Source organism: Tamandua tetradactyla, chromosome 8, assembly GCF_023851605.1.
Source record: "Tamandua tetradactyla isolate mTamTet1 chromosome 8, mTamTet1.pri, whole genome shotgun sequence".
Taxonomy (NCBI): domain Eukaryota; kingdom Metazoa; phylum Chordata; class Mammalia; order Pilosa; family Myrmecophagidae; genus Tamandua; species Tamandua tetradactyla.
The window spans coordinates 103897443-103916872 of NC_135334.1; the positions used below are offsets into that span (position 1 = coordinate 103897443).

At 33.4% G+C, this 19430-nt stretch overlaps 1 protein-coding gene across 4 annotated transcripts in view; it reads right to left on the minus strand.

The window, feature by feature from the left end:
- The window catches only part of KIF18A (kinesin family member 18A), a 112859-nt gene that overhangs the window by 30677 nt on the left and 62752 nt on the right, over window positions 1-19430 (minus strand). For all 4 annotated transcript variants that reach the window (XM_077114272.1, XM_077114268.1, XM_077114270.1 and 1 more), the window contains one exon: window positions 18997-19232. In XM_077114272.1, coding sequence (XP_076970387.1) covers window positions 18997-19232 — 236 coding nt within the window. The remainder of the gene's footprint in view (window positions 1-18996; window positions 19233-19430) is intronic.

Below are 19430 nucleotides of genomic sequence, written 5' to 3' on the forward strand. Positions count from 1 at the left end.
GATTAGTTAAAAAAGAAAGGCCTATTGCTAAAACTCCTTATACCTTCTAAAAGTTTTGAAGAATTTAACGGGCTTGAAAAAAACTTTTGCTTTTGTGGAAAAAAAAAAGAAAATATTTTACATGTATTTTTAAAGCATTAGGAAAGAATGAGCATTAGCTACATAGGAAACTAAGCCATGAAGAAATTAGACCATTGTTAACTTTAGGAACAATAAACATTTGCAAAAAATGGAACTACAATCATGCTATACCACTTGGCTCAGAAGTAATAAACATTAACATAGCTATAATAATGTAAATATTGATACTAATTTAAAAATTGTTGTGTATCTACATTAGACAGGTTGAGGGAAGAAGAAATACTGTGGTGTGAATAAGCTACATTTTCATCTCTTATGAGAGACTGAAAACATCTAAACATAGATAAATAAAGAAATAGCAATAGAAGCATATAGTTTAGAAATATTATATAAATATTGGAAGGCTGTCACGTTATTCGCATGTATTCCAGCAGAAAAGAGGAAAAACAGAATTGTTTTATGTCCATTTTCCTAAAGATAGTATATTTTTGTTTTAAAAGATTGTTTAATTATTATAAGAAATCTATTCCTATTTTAATTGAAAATTTCCTTTGTGATTTCCATCCTAAAATGGTAGCCCTAATTATTGATTACTTATAAACCACCAAGAAGGTCACAGTAGGGATCATCTGATACATAGGACCAGAATTTGGTACTAGATTGACATTAGTGATCATTTAGACTTCCTCATCTTACAGTCTGTTTCTCACAGAAAGAAAGTAACATGTTCAAAGTCATAATTTCAGTTGTATTTATTGATGGCAGAGCTGGAGCCATGCTTTGTTTTCCAATTTGCTATTCATTTATCAGGGGGATGTTAGGTAAAGAAACAAGGCAATACAAAGTAATAAGGTCTATAATTAACATAAAAACTTGAAAAAATAAAATCTTCAATTCAAAAATATATTAGAAGGCTGTAAGTCACATTATCCCCCAAAACTGAATTGTTACTGGAAAGAGAAAGTAACAGGATGACAAAAGATCTCTTTATTACTTAAAATCAGGTTATATGAAAATTAGAAACCATTATGAATAAAAGAAAAAAGGAGAAAAAAGAATACATGGAACATATGGCTGTTTAGAGCTATAGTACATGTATGTATTTATCGTTGTATTTGTATATATTTCTCTAAATAGATATATGGACAGAACCCTTAAAAATAAATACAAAAAAAGACAGAAAAATAAGGCAAAGGAAACAGTGAATTAATCCAGAACAAGCAATTAGACCAAAAAGTACATGAAAAAAAATGTTCATCATCATTATCCATTTCTGAGGTAATGTTATAACCTTTTTGGAGAGTAATTTGACAATATGTATCAAATACGTTAAAAATGTACACACCATGATCTAACTAATCTATTTCTTGAGGTTTAACCCAAGGGAAAAATTAGACAATTTGGGAGACATATATATGTACAGATATGCTTAATGGAGCATTGCTTATAACAGCAATAATGTGAAAACATACTAAATATTCATTAGTAGGGGATTAAATATAATACAGAGCTATTAAAAATGACAAATTCAGATTTCTTGATAGTAAAACGTGTTTATAAGAAAAGATTCAGTAAAAAAAAGCTGGTTATCATACCAATGCATAATAGGCTTCTTTTTTTTTTTTAAACAAATATAAATCACTTATATATGCTTGGGGAAAAAGTCCAGTCGGCTATTAAAACAAAATATTAATAGAAATTAATGGGAGATACTTCTTTTGATGACCTTTTCAAATTACAATAAATGAACATTTATTGCTAAGATAATAACAAAATTTAAAAATTTGTGAAAGGAATAAAAAAATTAAGAATTATTGAAAAAACTAGTTCTTACTGTCAATGAAGATATAATCTGTTGCAGAGAGGGAAGGAAAGGTGTGATAAGTACTACAACAGTGGAACAAAAATGTAGGAATGCAAAAGATTATGTGCAGGTTAAGGAGAGAGGATCCATTAAAAGGAAGGTTTCATAAATAAAGTAGTATCTGAAGTAGACACTCAATGAAGAGAAGTATTTAATGAGCCATAACGTGAGACTAAGGGAGAGGAAACAGCATTGATGACTGAGGAAAAGCTTGAGAAACTGCTGAGGAAAAGACGCACAAAGCATGCTTGTGGTTAGGACACCAGGTGCTGGATTAAAGTATGTCTGTAGCTTGATATAAGACTGCGAAAGTCTTTGAAGACTTTCTAAGGGGTCTGCTCTTTATTAGAATCACTTTGGTGGCAGTGTGAAAGGTGGATTGAAGAGGGGGGAGACAAGAGAAATGGAATGAGTTTAGATGTTATTATAATTATTCATTTCCTACATCAAATGTTCTCAACACTTTAAAAAATAAATTGAATTAAGAATATCATTCTTTTCTATTGCCCTACTTTGTATAAATCTCTAAAACCCTAGTACCTGGCAATTTCATATGGTTTCTTAGGTGGGGGAAAGAGAGGATTGTCTATATTTTTAGCTTTTTGAACTATTTCACAGGTGGTTTCTTTAACAAGGGTCTAGATAATTTATCAGTAAGTTAAAAATCCCACTCACAAAAAATAGGCAGGCCTTTTGAGGTTATCTTTTGATGTGCCATATCATGTGTTCTGGATGATTTTACTCAGCGGAACTAATTTATCAAAAGCTTAAGACAGCAAAGGTTATAAAGAGCTGTATGTTAATGTAAAAAGTTGAATGCAGTATTTAGCAAACAGGAATCCCAGGCTGCAGAGCAGGGTTCATGACAGAGAGACACTAATGAATGGGATTATATCTAAATCAGGTTTGGGACAAAATGATGGCAAGGATTTTTCTTTTGCTAGCACTCATGATAATATGTACATAATGAGGTATTTTGGGAAGCTATGCTAAGTTAAAATTAGTTGGCAAAGTTCTGAAGTGAAATCAAGTATTAATATATGCATTTCAATAAATACTTGTAGGCTAAAATGATTGATACAATTATTGTACTTAAGTATAAGTTTGGGTTCTTTATAACAGCCTTGGGACTGACGGAATTTATAGTTGCAAATGATAAAGGTGAATGAATTTTAACTATATAATAGATATGTAACCTTAACGTAACACTAACTTAACCAAACTAATAATCATTTTATGATATATTCATGAGACACTATTGTGATTATTGTAATATTAATGCCTATTCAGATAACATTTAGGTATATAAAAATATTACAAAGAGATAACATATTTTCCTATTTCTTTTTTTTTTATTTATTTTTTATTTTTTTATTAACGGAAAGAAAGAGAAAAAAAAAGAAAGAAATTAACACAACATTTAGAAATCATACCGTTCTAAAAATGCACTCAGTAATTCTTAACATCATCACATAGATGCATGATCATCGTTTCTTAGTACATCTGCATCGGTTTAGAGGAACTAGCAACACAACAGAAAAAGATATAAAATGTTAATATAGAGAAAAGAAATAAAAGTAGTAATAATAGTAAAAAAAAGCCCTATAGCTCAGATGCAGCTTCATTCAGTGTTTTAACATGATTACTTTACAATTAGGTATTATTGTGCTGTCCATTTTTGAGTTTTTGTATCTAGTCCTGTTGCACAGTCTGTATCCCTTCAGCTCCAATTATCCATTATCTTACCCTGTTTCTAACTCCTGCTGGACTCTGTTACCAATGACATATTTCAAGTTTATTCTCGAATGTCCGTTCACATCAGTGGAACCATACAGTATTTGTCCTTTAGTTTTTGGCTGGACTCACTCAGCATAATATTCTCTAGGTCCATCCATGTTATTACATGCTTCATAAGTTTATCTTGTCTTAAAGCTGCATAATATTCCATCGTATGTATATACCACATTTTATTTAGCCATTCTTCTGTTGATGGACATTTTGGCTGTTTCCATCTCTTTGCAATTGTAAATAACGCTGCTACAAACATTGGTGAGCAAATGTCCGTTTGTGTCTTTGCCCTTATGTCCTTTGAGTAGATACCTAGCAATGGTATTGCTGGGTCGTATGGCAATTCTATATTCAGCTTTTTGAGGAACCGCCAAACTGCCTTCCACAGTGGTTGCACCCTTTGACATTCCCACCAACAGTGGATAAGTGTGCCTCTTTCTCCGCATCCTCTCCAGCACTTGTCATTTTCTATTTTGTTGATAATGGCCATTCTGGTGGGTGTGAGATGATATCTCATTGTGGTTTTGATTTGCATTTCTCTAATGGCCAGGGACATTGAGCATCTCTTCATGTGCCTCTTGGCCATCCGTATTTCCTCTTCTGGTAGGTGTCTGTTCAAGTCTTTTTCCCATTTTGTAATTGGGTTGGCTGTCTTTTTGTTGTTGAGTTGAACAATCTCTTTATATATTCTGGATACTAGACCTTTATCTGATAAGTCATTTCCAAATATTATCTCCCATTGTGTAGGCTGTCTTTCTACTTTCTTGATGAAGTTCTTTGATGCACAAAAGTGTTTAATTTTGAGGAGTTCCCATTTATTTATTTCCTTCTTCAGTGCTCTTGCTTTAGGTTAAAGGTCCATAAAACCACCTCCAGTTCTAAGATTCATAAGATATCTCCCTACATTTTCCTCTGTTTTATGGTCTTAGACCTAATGTTTAGATCTTTGATCCATTTTGAGCTAACTTTTCTATAGGGTGTGAGATGCAGGTCTTCTTTCATTCTTTTACATATGGATATCCAGGTCTCTAGGCACCATTTATTGAAGAGACTGTTCTGTCCCAGGTGAATTGGCTTGACTGCCTTATCAAAGATCAAATGTCCATAGATGAGAGGGTCTATATCTGAGCACTCTATTCGATTCCATTGGTCGATATATCTATCTTTATGCCAATACCATGCTGTTTTGACCACTGTGGCTTCATAATATGCCTTAAAGTCCGGCATCGCGAGACCTCCAGCTTCGTTTTTTTTCCTCAAGATGTTTTTAGCAATTCGGGGCAACCTACCCTTCCAGATAAATTTGCTTATTGGTTTTTCTAATTCTGAAAAATAAGTTGTTGGGATTTTGATTGGTATTGCATTGAATCTGTAAATCAATTTAGGTAGGATTGACATCTTAATTATATTTAGTCTTCCAATCCATGAACACGGTATGCCCTTTCATCTATTTAGGTCTTCTGTGATTTTCTTTAGCAGTTTTTTGTAGTTTTCTTTATATAGGTTTTTTGTCTCTTTGGTTAAATTTATTCCTAGGTATTTTATTCTTTTAGTTGCGATTGTAAATGGGATTCGTTTCTTGATTTCCCCCTCAGCTTGTTCATTACTAGTGTATAGAAAAGCTACAGATTTTTGAATGTTGATCTTGTAGTCTGCTACTTTGCTGTACTCATTTATTAGCTCTAGTAGTTTTGTTGTGGATTTTTCCGGGTTTTCGACGTATAGTATCATATCGTCTGCAAACAGTGATAGTTTTACTTCTTCCTTTCCAATTTTGATGCCTTGTATTTCTTTTTCTTGTCTAATTGCTCTGGCTAGAACCTCCAACACAATGTTGAATAATAGTGGTGATAGTGGGCATCCTTGTCTTGTTCCTGATCTTAGGGGGAAAGTTTTCAATTTTTCCCCATTGAGGATGATATTAGCTGTGGGTTTTTCATATATTCCCTCTATTTCTTAAAGAATTGTCTGAGCCTCTTAAATTAATTCACCACTTTGAGAATAAATCAGCCTAACCTCTTGATATTTGTCTTTGTGGGAAATAGTAGATACCACATTTTCAACTAAGTTAGTTTCGTTTTCCCCACTATGCATGTTATTTAAGATTGGGAAAAAAGAGGACAGGCAAAGAACACTAATTTACAGTGATTTTTGTAGTTACAAATGAATAACTGCATACTGTCTGATGCACATGGGGTCTAAGGGTCAAATGAAATGTATTTATGGCAATAAGTGTGACTTCCATTATTGTGAGTAATGATAAAATTCAGTTGCCAGAGGGGGAAAATATCTAAGATTTAGTGCTATAAGCATTTTTTGTTACGTCATATAACAAGATTAAAATGAGGAACCAGGCTAGAGATTTCCTACTCTTTACATAAAATTTCCTTATTTCAAGGAATTTTAGGGGAAACCTAAACTTATGTTGGAAATCTGTATTCAAATAGAATATCTGTACTACAAGAGAGTGGTTCTACTAATATCATTTCTTTTATTGTGCTTTTTTAAGAAAAAAACCAGATATGAGGTGCAAAATTTAAAAAAAAAAGAAAAGGTTAGAGAAAGAAATATTAGCAAATGGGGATATCCAGATAATGAGGAAATCAGGACTTTTCATTTAATGTCAGAAATTTAATCAGTTCAATAAGTAAAGGTTGTTGTCAGCACCCCTATCCTGCACAATACTCAGCATTCTTTGTTTTTCAGCCTCCCAAAGGAGCATATTTTACAACAAATCAATAGATGTGCAGCTTGAAGATAAAAACTTAAAGTCAAAAAGTTTTTTATATATATATAAAAATATATATAAAATAGATATAACTTAAAAAAATACATAAATATATATCCAAAAATCTAAACCATTGAAATTGGCAAAGTCTTAAAATTAACAGAATGTAGTTTCTGGATAAGATGCTATATAGGCTATTAATATAAATAAAATAAAAATAGTCCATTACAAAAATATAAAATACTGTATCTAGGAATATCTTTAATAATAGATATATAGGACATATATGAAGAAAACTCTAAAATTTGCTATGGAATATACAAGAAGATATAAATATAGGGACAAACCTTTACAAAAGGAATAGACAACAGAAAGATGTGGAGACTCACAGTTAAGTTATAAATTTTTAAAAGATTTTATTTCCCTGGAATTGGAAACAAAATTATTCTAACATTCATTTCCTAGTAAGGGCTAGTCAAGAACACTTTACAAATAATGAAGGGTAACTACTATTGCTATATATAAAAACATACTGTGAAGTATCTGTTATACTTCTCTACTACTAGCTACTAGCTCTAGGATAGAGAAATAGGAAAAAGAATAGGATAGAAATCCAATAAACAGAATCATATATAACTTCTTAACTCTTTATAAACCAAAGGTGCCCTAAGTGTAGATTGTTCAACATACAAGAATGATAGATACCTTAGAAAAAATAAAGTTAGATTTTTGCCAGTCACCCCCCACAAAATAAATTAGGAGAAATAGAAGCAAAAGTTTTAAATATGGATAGTGAGGACTTCTGAGGAATGATAACAAAGGCAGAGAAAAAAAAAGAGCTCAAGTTATTTTACCTCATAAAAGTTTTAGAGTTGCAGTAATAAAAAGGATATCTCAAACAAGATTAAGGGTAAATAAACTTGAAGGAGATAATCGCAACATTTATATTATGGAAAAAGGGTTAGTATCTTTGGTTAACTCATCATCTAAATGTTAACTACTTCCAAATTTCTATTTCAACTTGGGTTTCTCTTCTGAACTCTGACTCTTACATCCAGCTGCTTATATGACGTCTCTGTTTGGATAGATTTTAGACAAATTTAATATGCCCAAAATGCAACTCCTTATTTTCTGCTACCTTCAGTGTTTAAATCTGTCCTATCTGAAGTCATTTTCCATCACTTATGAGGAGATTCCATTCTTCAGGTGCAAATTTCAAAAATCTTGGAGTCATCCTTGATTGTTTCTTTCCTCTCATACCCTAAATCCAACTTGTCAGGAAATTCTGGTTGGCTCTACCTTCAAAATATATTAGAATCTAACCACTTTTCACCAACTCTACAACTACCATCCTGGTCTAAGCCACTGCCATCTTCTACCCAGATTACTGCAATACCTCTTAACTGCTTTAATCCTTGCCGTTCTAGTGTATTCTCAACACAGCAGCCAGAGGGATCTTTTTAAAACATGACTGTGACATGTTCTCTGTTTGGGTCAGGTCATGGCTCCTTGTTTCATACACAGTAAAAACCTAAACCCTCATAATGATCTACAAGGCTTTACAGGATCTGGCCTCTTATCCTTCATAATCTCATCATTTTCTACTCTTCTCTTTTCCTTTGTATTAGTCGTATGTCCTCCTTGCTAATTCCTTGAACATACCAGGCAAACACACTGTTAGGGATTATGCGCTGTTTGTTCCCTCTACCTGAAAAAGGCTTTTCTCCCAGATATCCACATGGCTAACCGTGTGACCTCCTTCAAGTTCTCAAGAGTCCTACTATGACCATTCTACATAAAACAGCAAGCTCTTGTCCTCCAACCCTCTCACTCTCTCTTTTCCCACGGCATATACCACCATTTAAACTTCGTTTAATTTACTTATTATCTTCCTCTCTTCAAAAGAATAAAACTTCCATGAGAGTAGAGGAGTTTGCTTTATATTTTGATGTATCCCTAGTACCTAGACAAATGCCTGACAGATAATAGTTCAATAAATAGTGCTAAATGAATAAATATTCTTACATCGAATTAAGCTCTTGTAAATAGATAGCAATTTAAACAAAAGATCAGAAAATACTCAAATGACGGCTAGGCAGTTCACAGAAAAAAAGGAGACTCATATAAATGGAAAAAAAAACCACATTCAAGTACACTAGCAAACAAATTCAAATGGAAAAGAGAGAATATCTGTGGCTATTAAACTGGTTAATCAGCAAAGACAGAAAGAGAGAGAATTCTAGATTAAGAAAGATTTAATAGATACAGCAACCAAATACAAGAGGTATGGACCTTGTTTGGACCCAGATTTGAACAAACTATAAAAAAAAATCATTCATGAGACAATGGGGAAAATCTGGACACTGATAAAATATTTGATGACATAATGCACAAAGAGGGCATTTGTTTTATTTTAGAAACCTACTAAGATGTAAATGGGAGAAATATGCTCTCTGGTTCCACTTCAAAATAATCTAGTGTATGAGGTAGGGAGGAGGAAAGCAAAACGGGGATATAGCTAAAACAACAGCAGTCATGAGTTGATAATCTATAAAGTTAAATTATAAGTACATGGTACTTATTGTATTCTTTGTACGTCTGTGTGTTTGAAAATGACTTGCAAAGAAGTAAAAAATAAAAATATTTTGACACGAAAGGCTGAAAGGAGAGAAGAGTTCAATTTCTTACACTGTTCATGGGACTTAAAATTGATATAATCATCAGGAGTGGGAGTGCTATGGGTTTAGGGAAATTGGGAAGTTATTTGATAACATATATTACAAACTTAACATACACATTTGTTTATTGTAATATTATTTATATTAATGAAAACTTTTAACAACCTAAAAGTCAATAATTAAGTACAGGTTAAATTAACTATGGTTAATTCCCCTTGGACTTTTAAAAGTACTGTGTATGTGTTTTAAATAAAAAGAATGCAGTAAACTAAATACTCTTCAGAGAACCTTAAGACACCTGAAAAAAATTCAAATTCTACAGCATTTAATAGTTTTGAAATTTAACAACAGAACCTCCTAATATTACATTTGTGAAACACAGGAGAAAAAGTCAGTGATACATGTGTAAACTTATGTTAAGTGAGACACATTTGATTCACATTTTGAATAAGCTGAGTCTCTTCAATTTTATCTCTAAAATCTGATAATCCTGCCATTCGTAATCTTAGTAATATATTCTCCTGGATATTGCTTCATGTCTTTAGAAGGTAAACATGAATATATTATTTATACTTTTCTCTATGAATTACACTAGTGTTCTAAGATCAAGAACAATAAAAATTTGTGTGAACTTATATATATATATTCCTTTTTTATATATATAATTTTATATATGTATAATTTTATATATATATTCCTTTTATATATATATATTCCTTTCCTGTCATTCTTCTTTGACTATCCATAATGCATACGGAACAGGAAAGACATACTAAGCAAATAATCTGTGAAATCATTTAAACAAAATATTAAAATAACAAATCTAGAAAAGCATAATAAAAAACCTATCCTCTAAGGATTTTTTAAAAGTACTTTTATAAAACATAACGACTTCAAAATTCTTTCTTGTTGAGAATGTTATTAAAAGGAATTAAGAGCCAATAAATGTTTTGTTTTATTGTTGACAAGTATAGCCTATGTAATTATGTTGTATATGAAATATGGATTGTAAAATAAGGAATAATGACCGCTATATAACAGGTGGTCAGGATTTCTCAATTTTGATGTAAAAACTCTATTTCCTCTCCAACATCTTGAACACATTATAAAGAAATAATCAAGATCCAAAAGGTTAAAGAATCTGAATAAATCTTAAGTTTTGTTTTCGAAAAATAATTTCAAGTAGGTCAGGTTTAATGACTATAATGCATTGTTCAACAGAAAAAAGAAAGAAATATGCACACACATATGTATGCACATATACACATTTTCTAAGAAAGAGAATCTACCCAACTTCCCGGTTATCTTATGTAAAAGTATAACACAGGGAATTCTGAGAAATAATAGAGATCTAGGCAATTTAGACAAAAATCCCTATTTTCCCACTGAGGGCAATTAAAACAAAAATCTACACAGAATATATATAAAAAAATCTACTTGAAAGTACTGGAAAGGTAAGAACTTTCTGAAGAAAAGAAACTGTGATTGTAGGGCAGCATTAGGAGGAAGCTGGAGGCTCAGGAAGGTATTCTGTGCTTTTAGAGCTGCTTTAACCTTAAAGCTATTTGCTGATGTTACAGGAGGTGGCACAAAAACTTAGCAACACTTCTGAGAACCCAGTGGGACTAGAGTGCTAGAACTGGAATCTTGGGTCCACTAAAGAGATTCTCTCTTAATTCTCCTTGCTTTGAGTTGTTTCCTTAGTAATTGCACTCTAAGGATAAATCAGAACTAGAAAGGCCCTGGCAGAAAGAATTTCAATCTATGAAATTGGACTGAGGTGATCTCAGATTACCAGTGCCACCAGGAACCTGGAAGAAACAAACTTAAATCCTCCCAAAGAAAGATATCACCACATAAGTCTCATATTATTTCTATACACAATTATGCAATGACATGTCTAGAATACACACAAAATTAGCATACATATGAGGAAATGAGATTACATAAAAGAAAACAAGCAGATAATTAACAAGTATTGGAAAAGTCCCTTGAGGGACTGGAGAAACATTATGGAACTATTAAACTTTCCCACCTTGGAAATCTCCAATACTCTCTCAAACACATTAGGGACTCCTAAGTTAATAAGTCAAACCCTTGATCTTGAGGCTAGCTCTTATCAAACTTATATATGTAACGAAGAAGCTATGCCTACCTATAATAATGCCTAAGAATTATTTCCAGAGAACCTCTTTTGTTGCTCAGATGTAGCCTTTATCTCTTTCTAAGCTCAACTCTGCAAATAAAATCATTATCCTCCCTGCCAGGTGGGACATGGTGTCCAGGGGTGCAAATCTCCTTGGCAACATAGAACATGATTTCCAGGAATGAGTCTAGCTCTGGCATCATGAGATCAACAATGCCTACCTGAGCAAAAGGGGTAAAAGATATGTAACAAAATAAGGTATCAGGGGCTAAGAGATTTCAAATAGAGCCAAGCGGCTATTCTGGAGGTTACTCTTATGCAAGCATCAGCTAGATAGTGTTAACTGCCATGGTATGCCAGGCTCCAGCCAATAGTATTCTTATAAACTTTAAAAAATACCCAGGTATCTATGTGAAACTTTAAAAGTTTCACTCACTAAGTTTATTTTTTGTAAGTTTAAAACCAATGGTTCCTAACCCAGGTAAATCCTGAAACTGAGAGTTACCAATCTCTCAAGAGCATCAACCAGCTGCATCTCCCTACCCCATAATGTTGACACCCTTTTCCAACATAAAGACATTAGAATGGTCATTGCCCAAATATGAAAGGTGAAGGAGTAGTTGAAACACAGAAAATAGGTTTAACAAATGAGTAGGACTACTAAATAATTATATAGATATTTCTTTAGTCTCCAATGTCTTAGAGTAGCTAGAAGGAAATACCTGAAATAGTGGAACTGTAACCCATACCATACTTTGAGATCTGTTCTAAAACTACTTGTTATAATGTAGTTTGAAATTTATTGTTTTTGTACATATATTTCACAATAAAACATGTTAAAAAATGATTTAAGAACTTTCCAAAACTAATCCAGAAAGTTCTATACATCCAAGTAAGAGAAATAAAAATACCATCACATAGGTACAATATGTCAACTGGTTACAGTAGCAATAGGAAACTAATACAGAATGGAAAAAATCCAGTTACAGTGGGTTTTAAAAATATCTGTCCTTAGTACCCAACAGAACATGCATGCAAAAAGAAAATAGTAAGGATAAGATTGGAGGAACAGAATTAATCAATTTGACCTACTACTTAAACAGGATACAATAACCAACAACTGCAAAATATATATCTCTATAAGCATACATGGGGCGGGCAATGGTGGTGCAGTGGCAGAGTTCTCGCCTGCCATAACGGAAATTCGGATTTGCTTCCCAGTGCCTGCCCATGCCTCCCATTACCCCCTACTCCCGCCAAAAAAAAAAAAAAAAAAAAAAAAAGAAAAGCATACTCACAAGACACACAGCTAGCCTCATTCTCAATGGGGAAAAACTGAAAACTTTCCCCCTAAGATCAGGAACAAGACAAGAATGTCCACTATCACCACTGTTATTTAACATTGTGCTGGAAGTTCTAGCCAGAGCAATTAGACAAGAAAAATAAATATAAAGCATCAGAATTGGAAAGGAAGAAGTAAAACTCTCACTGTTTGCAGATGATATGATACTATATGTTGAAAACCCTGAAAAATCCACAACAAAACTACCAGAGTTAATAAATGAGTACAGCAAACTGGCAGGTTATAAGATCAACACTCAAAAATATGTAGTGTTTCTATACACTAGTAATGAGCAATCTGAAGGGGAAATCAAGAAAAAAATTCCATTTACTATTGCAACCAAAAGAATAAAAGATGTAGGAATAAATTTAATTAAGGTACAAAAGACCTAGACAAAGAAAACTACAAGAAATTGCTAAAAAAAATCACAGAAGATGTAAATAAATGGAAGGGCATACCGTGTTTATGGATTAAAAGACTAAATATAAGGAAGTTGAGCATCTTTTCATGTGTCTTTTAACCATCTGTATTTCCTTTTCTGAGAAGTGTCTGTTCATGTCTTTTGCCTGTTTTGTAACTGGGTTGTTGGTTTTTTCATTGTTGAGCTGAATAATCTATATATTCTGGATACTAGACCCTTCTATGATATGTTATTTCCAAATATTGTCTCCCTTTGTGTAGGCTGTTTTTTAATTTTCTTAGCAAAATTCTTTGATGCACAAAAGTGTTTAATGTTCAGGAGTTCCCATTTATCTATTTCTTTCTTCAACGCTCATGCTTTGGGTGTAAGATCTAGGAAACCACCTCCTATTACAAGTTTTATAAGATATTTCCCTACATTTTCTTCTAGAGGTTTTATGGTCTTAAGATCCATTTTGTGTCAATTTTTGTATAGGGTGTGAGATATGGATTCTTTTTCATTCTTTTGCATGTGGATATCCAGTTTTCCAAGTGCCATTTATTGAAGAGACTGTTCTGTACCAGGTGAGTTGTATGTGATGGATTGCTTTCCTCTTGTTGCTTTCAGAATTTCTTTTTCTCTTTGACAGCTGACATTCTGATTAATAAGTGTCTTGGAGTATGTGTATTTGGACTTATTCTGTTTGGGGTATGCTGTACTTCTTGGATCTGTAATTTAAGTCTTTCATAAGAGTTGGGAAATTTTCAGGGATAAATTCCTCCATCAATTTTTCTCCTCCCTTTCCCTTCTCTTCTCCTTTTGGGACACCCACAACACATATATTCATGTGCTTCATGTTGTCATTCAATTCCCTGAGTCCGTGCTCATATTTTTCTATTCTTCTCCCTATATTTAGTTTTGCTTGTCAGATTTCAGATGTCCGGTTCTCCAGTTCACTAATCCTATCTTCTCCCTCTTGAAATCTAACATTGTAGGTTTCCATTGTTGTTGTTGTTTTTTTCATCTCTTCTACTGTGCCTTTCATTTCCATAAATTCTGATTTATTTTTTCAGACTTTTGATTTCTCCTTTTTGTCTGTCCCTTGCCTTCTGTATATCCTCCCTCAATTCACTGTTTTGATTTTTGATGAGATTTTCCATGTCATCCTGAATTGTTTCAGTTCCTATATCTCATTTGAATTATTGGTTTGTTCCTTTGAGTGGGTCACACCTTCAATTTTCCTAGTATGATTCGTTATTTTATGCTGGTGTATAGACATTTAATTTCCATAATTAGTTTATTCTGGAGGTTGTTTTCAATTTTCTACCGAGAATTTTCTTGCTGCATGGCTTTGTTGTCTAATTGTTCTTTGACATTCAGTTCAGCTTATTCTAGACCTCTAGCTTAGGTTTTGTTTAACAGATCAGAATTTTTCAGTCCTTGTTTTTTGCCCTGCTTGTATGGTGCCTTTTTTTTCCCCCTTAGGAGTATCTACTTAGGTATTATAGTCCCCATTCAAATTTTCCCAGACAAGACTGGCACCCTCTCAGGAGGAAAGAGTTTCCCCTGAGGGTGAGACCCAGCAGGTTGAAAGACTTTCCCAGGAAGCCTCTGGACTCTTCCTATCCTGCCTAATATGTGGTGCTTGTCTGCCTGCAGGTCCCACCAGCATAAAGTAATATGGTACCTTTAATTTCAGCAGACTCTCCCTGCTGGGGTTGGTAGAGACAGAGTACAGGTTGTAGCCTGACTTTAATCCTTTCAGTTTTCCAGTTCCTGGAGGCTGAATTCCTTGAGGGAGAGATTCCATTTGAGCTGGACCCAACCCTCTCCTGGGGAAGGCACAGCCTCCAGGAAATTACCTCCTTTCACCTGAGCAACCTCTTTGTCTCTCAGACTATCTTAATTCTATCCTTGCCTGGGGCAGTTGGAGCCTGAGAGCAGTTAATCAGTAGAAAGAAAGGAAAAAAATCCTTTTCAAAGCAGGACTCCCATTCCTCAGGTTTGTTAATCAAGAGCTTAAGTTGGTAAATTGCTCTATGTATCTCCAGGATCTGTGTGCCCCGTTTTTTTTTTTTTAAGAGTCCAGACCTTTTCAAGTGTTTTCTGCTGTCCGATTCAAAAAGCCTCTGGTTTTGTTTTGTTTTTTTTCCCAGTTAGCTCTGTCCCCTCTGCACTGGGCAAAAACTAGTAACTTTGAGGTTTTGCTGGGGGCTTAGTTTTAGTAGTCAGTATTTGTTAATTCCACATTTGGAGCTTGGTTGAGCTCAGCTCCTTGCTGTTAGTAAAGTCTCTTTCCTTTCCTCTTTGGGAACCAGCCTGTGGGGGAGGGGCGCCAGCCTCCGTAGCTTGGGGTCTCACGGTTCTGGGTGGGATTGCAGCTGGTCCAGCTTGTCCAGACATGTGTACACTGTTGGTCTGGTCACTGATGTGTTCCCAGCAGTTGTTCTGTACTGTGCCTGGCTATTTACTAGCTGCTCTGGAGGAAGAATTAAATTCTACACCTCACTAAGCTGCCATCTTGGAACCTATCATCAGTCAATTGAGTTTTGAGAATGCTGACCAGTCTCCTCAAATTGGACAGAACAGTGGCTTCAACAAATGTTACTGGGAAAACTGGCTATCCATACCTACAAGAATGAAAGAGTCCCCCTATCTCACATCCATACAAAAATTACTTTAAAATGGATCAAAGACCTAAATATATGAGCTAGGACCAGGACCGTTAAACTCACAGAAGATAATGTAGGGAAGCGTCCTAAAGATCTTGCGGAAGATGGTAGTTTAGACTTTATACCCAAAGCACAGGCAACAAAAGAAAAAGAACTAAATTGATCTTTCTCAAAATTAAATACTTCTGTGTTTCAAAGGATTTTGTCAAAAAGGTGAAAAAGTAGCCTGCTCAATGGGAGATAATATTTAGAAACCATGTATCTGATAAGGATTTCATATCCAGAATAGATAATGAAATCCTACAACTCAATAATAAAAAGATAAAAGTAGCTCAATTAAAAAATGGGCAAAAGACAAGAACAGACATTTTTCCAAAGAGGAAATACAAACGAATAAAAATCACATGAAAAGATGCTCAACTTCACTAGCTATTACAGAAATGCAAATCTAAACCACAATGAGCTATCATTTCACACCTAGTAGAATGGCCACTACTAAACAAACAGAATATTACAAGTTTTGGAGAGGATGCCGGGAAATAGGAACACTTATTCATTGCCAGTCAGAATGTAAAATGGAATAGCTGCTATGGAAGTCAGTTTGGCAGCTACTCAGGAAGCTAAGTATAGAACTGCAATTGATCCAGCAATCCTGATACTAGGTATATTCTCAGAAGAACTGAAAGCAATGACCTGGACAGGCATTTGCAACACTGATGTTCACAGTGGTATTATTCACGATTGCCAAAAGATGAAAGCAATCCAAGTGTCCATCAACCGATGAATGGATATACAAAATATGGTGTGTGTGTGTGTATATATGATGAACTATTTTTCAACTATAAGAAGAAATGAATCCCTGATGCCTAAGACAACACAGATGAACCTGGAGAACATTATGTTGAGTAAGATAAGCCAAACACAAAAAAACAAATATAGTATGATTTCACTAATATGAACCTACAATAACGTGCAAACTCATGGAATTAATATCTAGAATATAGATATTCTATAGTCTGAGAATGGAGAATGGGGAATTAATGTTCAATTTGTGCAGAATTTTTAAATAAGCATGAGTGTAAATGTTTGGATATGTATGGTGGTAATAGTAGTACATTATCAGGTGTGTAAAAAACAGAGCTGAACCATGTGTGTGATGGTGGTTTAAAGGGGAAGTTTAGGGTTGTGTATCTTACTAGAAAGAAAGCTAGAGAAGAAAACATAAGATTGTATAACATAGTAAACCTTCTTGTGGATGATGACTTGGGTTAATAGTAGAAATAAAGAATGTTCTTTCATGAACTAGAACAAATATACACCACTATCACAAGGGGTTAACAATAGTGGGGTACATAGGAAAAATATACCTCATGCAAATTATGTATTATTAACAATAACATTTTAATTTTTGTTCATTGGTTGTAATAAAGGTGCCACACCAACTGTAGTGTCAATAATAAGAGGGTATAAAAGGTATGTTTTCTTTTTACTTTGAGTAATGAAAATGTCCTAAAATTGACTGTGGTATTGAATACACAACTCTATATGAATACATTGTGAGCCATGTATTATACACTTTGGATGGACTCTATTGGGTATTAATGTATCTCCTTAAGGCTGCTTTAAAAAACTAAGAAGTGTTATTATACACCATTCATGAATAATCTAAGGGGAAACTGAGAAAAAAATTTCATTTATAATAGTTAACTAAAAGAATCAAATATCCAGGAACAAATTTTACCAAAGATGTAAAGGGCTTAAACATGGAAAAGTACAAAACACTGTTAACAGAAATCAAAGATGGGCTAAATAAATGGAAGGACATTTTGTGCTCAGAGAAAAGAAAATTAAATATTGCTAAGATGCCAATTCTATCCAAAATGATATACTATCCAATGCAATGCTAATCAAAATTTCAACAACCTTCTTTGCAGAATTGGAAAAACCAATCATCAAACTAACATGGAAGGGTAAGGGGCACTGAACAGGCAAATGAGTTGAAAATGGAGAATGAAGTTGGAGGACTTGCACTTCTTAATTTTGAAACTCATTACAAAGCATCAATAATCAAAATGGCATGATTTGAAATGTACTCATTTCAAATGAGTAAAAGATATATCAGAGAAGATGAAACAACCTTACTAATAATATGAGAGTTGCAATTTAAAAAGAATATACTTTGTTATTAGTGATGTTATTATTTTGGATTTACATGAAGGTGGAATCAAGCCAGATATTATTTCATATACTCTTGGTCAGGAAGAACCTTATGGACAGCATAAACTCTATGGAGTTTGACAGAACGTATACTTAACAAAAAAATTCTCCTCTGTGCCAAATAGTTGCTAGGAATCTCGTACACACACACACAAATGTGAGTATGTATAAGGCATGTTTTCTGATGCACTGTTTTAACTGTAAAAAGGTATGAATGATAAAATGTTCACCAATAGAGCAATGGTTAAATAAATTATGGTATATCTATTCTCTGGATTCTCAAAACTGTTAGGAAAATAATTTAGATTCTTCATTTTTGGACCTTAAAAATGTCCATAATAGACTAAATAAACAAGCAAAAAATTACAGACTAATATCTATGATAATGTTAGCATTCATATTAAACCTAACAAAAAGCTAAAGTGTTAACTGGACTAATATGGATATTATACACATACACATACACACACACACACACGAAGATAAACTTTAAGGACAACCAAACTCTTAAGAGCATTTATCTCAGAGTTAGGGCATAGTAAGACTGGGGCTCTTTGGAGAGTCAAAGTGGGCATGCTACTTCTTATGTTATGTTCTTTGTCTGAATTTCTTTTAACCAAGATTTTATATTAACTTTGCAATTACAATGTCCCATGCACATTTCAATGAAAGAAAGAGAATATCAAGCATTCTGTCAAAAGAAAAACTAACAGACTTTAGTTGATCTATACTATTAGCTGATCTGAAAAACAGATTATGTTTTATACAATATCATATTCATAACTATAATCTTCAGTCCTTAATAAATGTTAAACTTTAAAACGGGATGTGAAATAAAATTATTTTCATCAAAAAATGGGTAAAATAAATTAAAGTTATTAAGAACATCAATGTACATCTGCTTTCAGTTCCTTGAAAAATAATGGTAAATGCAATGATTCCGAAGCTGATTTTCCCACTAATTTTCATGGAATAGCAAAAGCAATTCAAAAAAAATTAATTTCTGTAGATTTATATATAAAAGCTACTCTTTTGAAATAATGTTACTATTTATTTACTAAACCGAAAAGCCATACTTACAATAAGGAGTAGACTGAACTGGTCCAAGTTGTGGGAAGGTCATAAGAACAGAAACCCCTGGAAGATCATTTTGCTTTGAGTGTTCACTACTTTGGTCAGCCCAAACCACCACTTTTTTCCTCTCAACCAAATGTTCAATCTCTTTGAAGTCAGACTCAAAAGCAGCATTTGATAGGTCAGCTTCTTTTAACGCACAGTACTGTTTTCTTAGGACTGGAAGTAAAGCATTCAATACTCTACATACAGAAGGTGATAAGAAAAAAGAGAAAAACTTAATTTTAAATATATTATTACAGTTCTATGTTATCATCTAAAGTATTACCATATCATTAAAATGATTTCATATATATATATATATATATATATATATATATACACACACGTTGCTATTTCATTGTATTAATTCCACATATTCGTTAATACAATAAGTATAG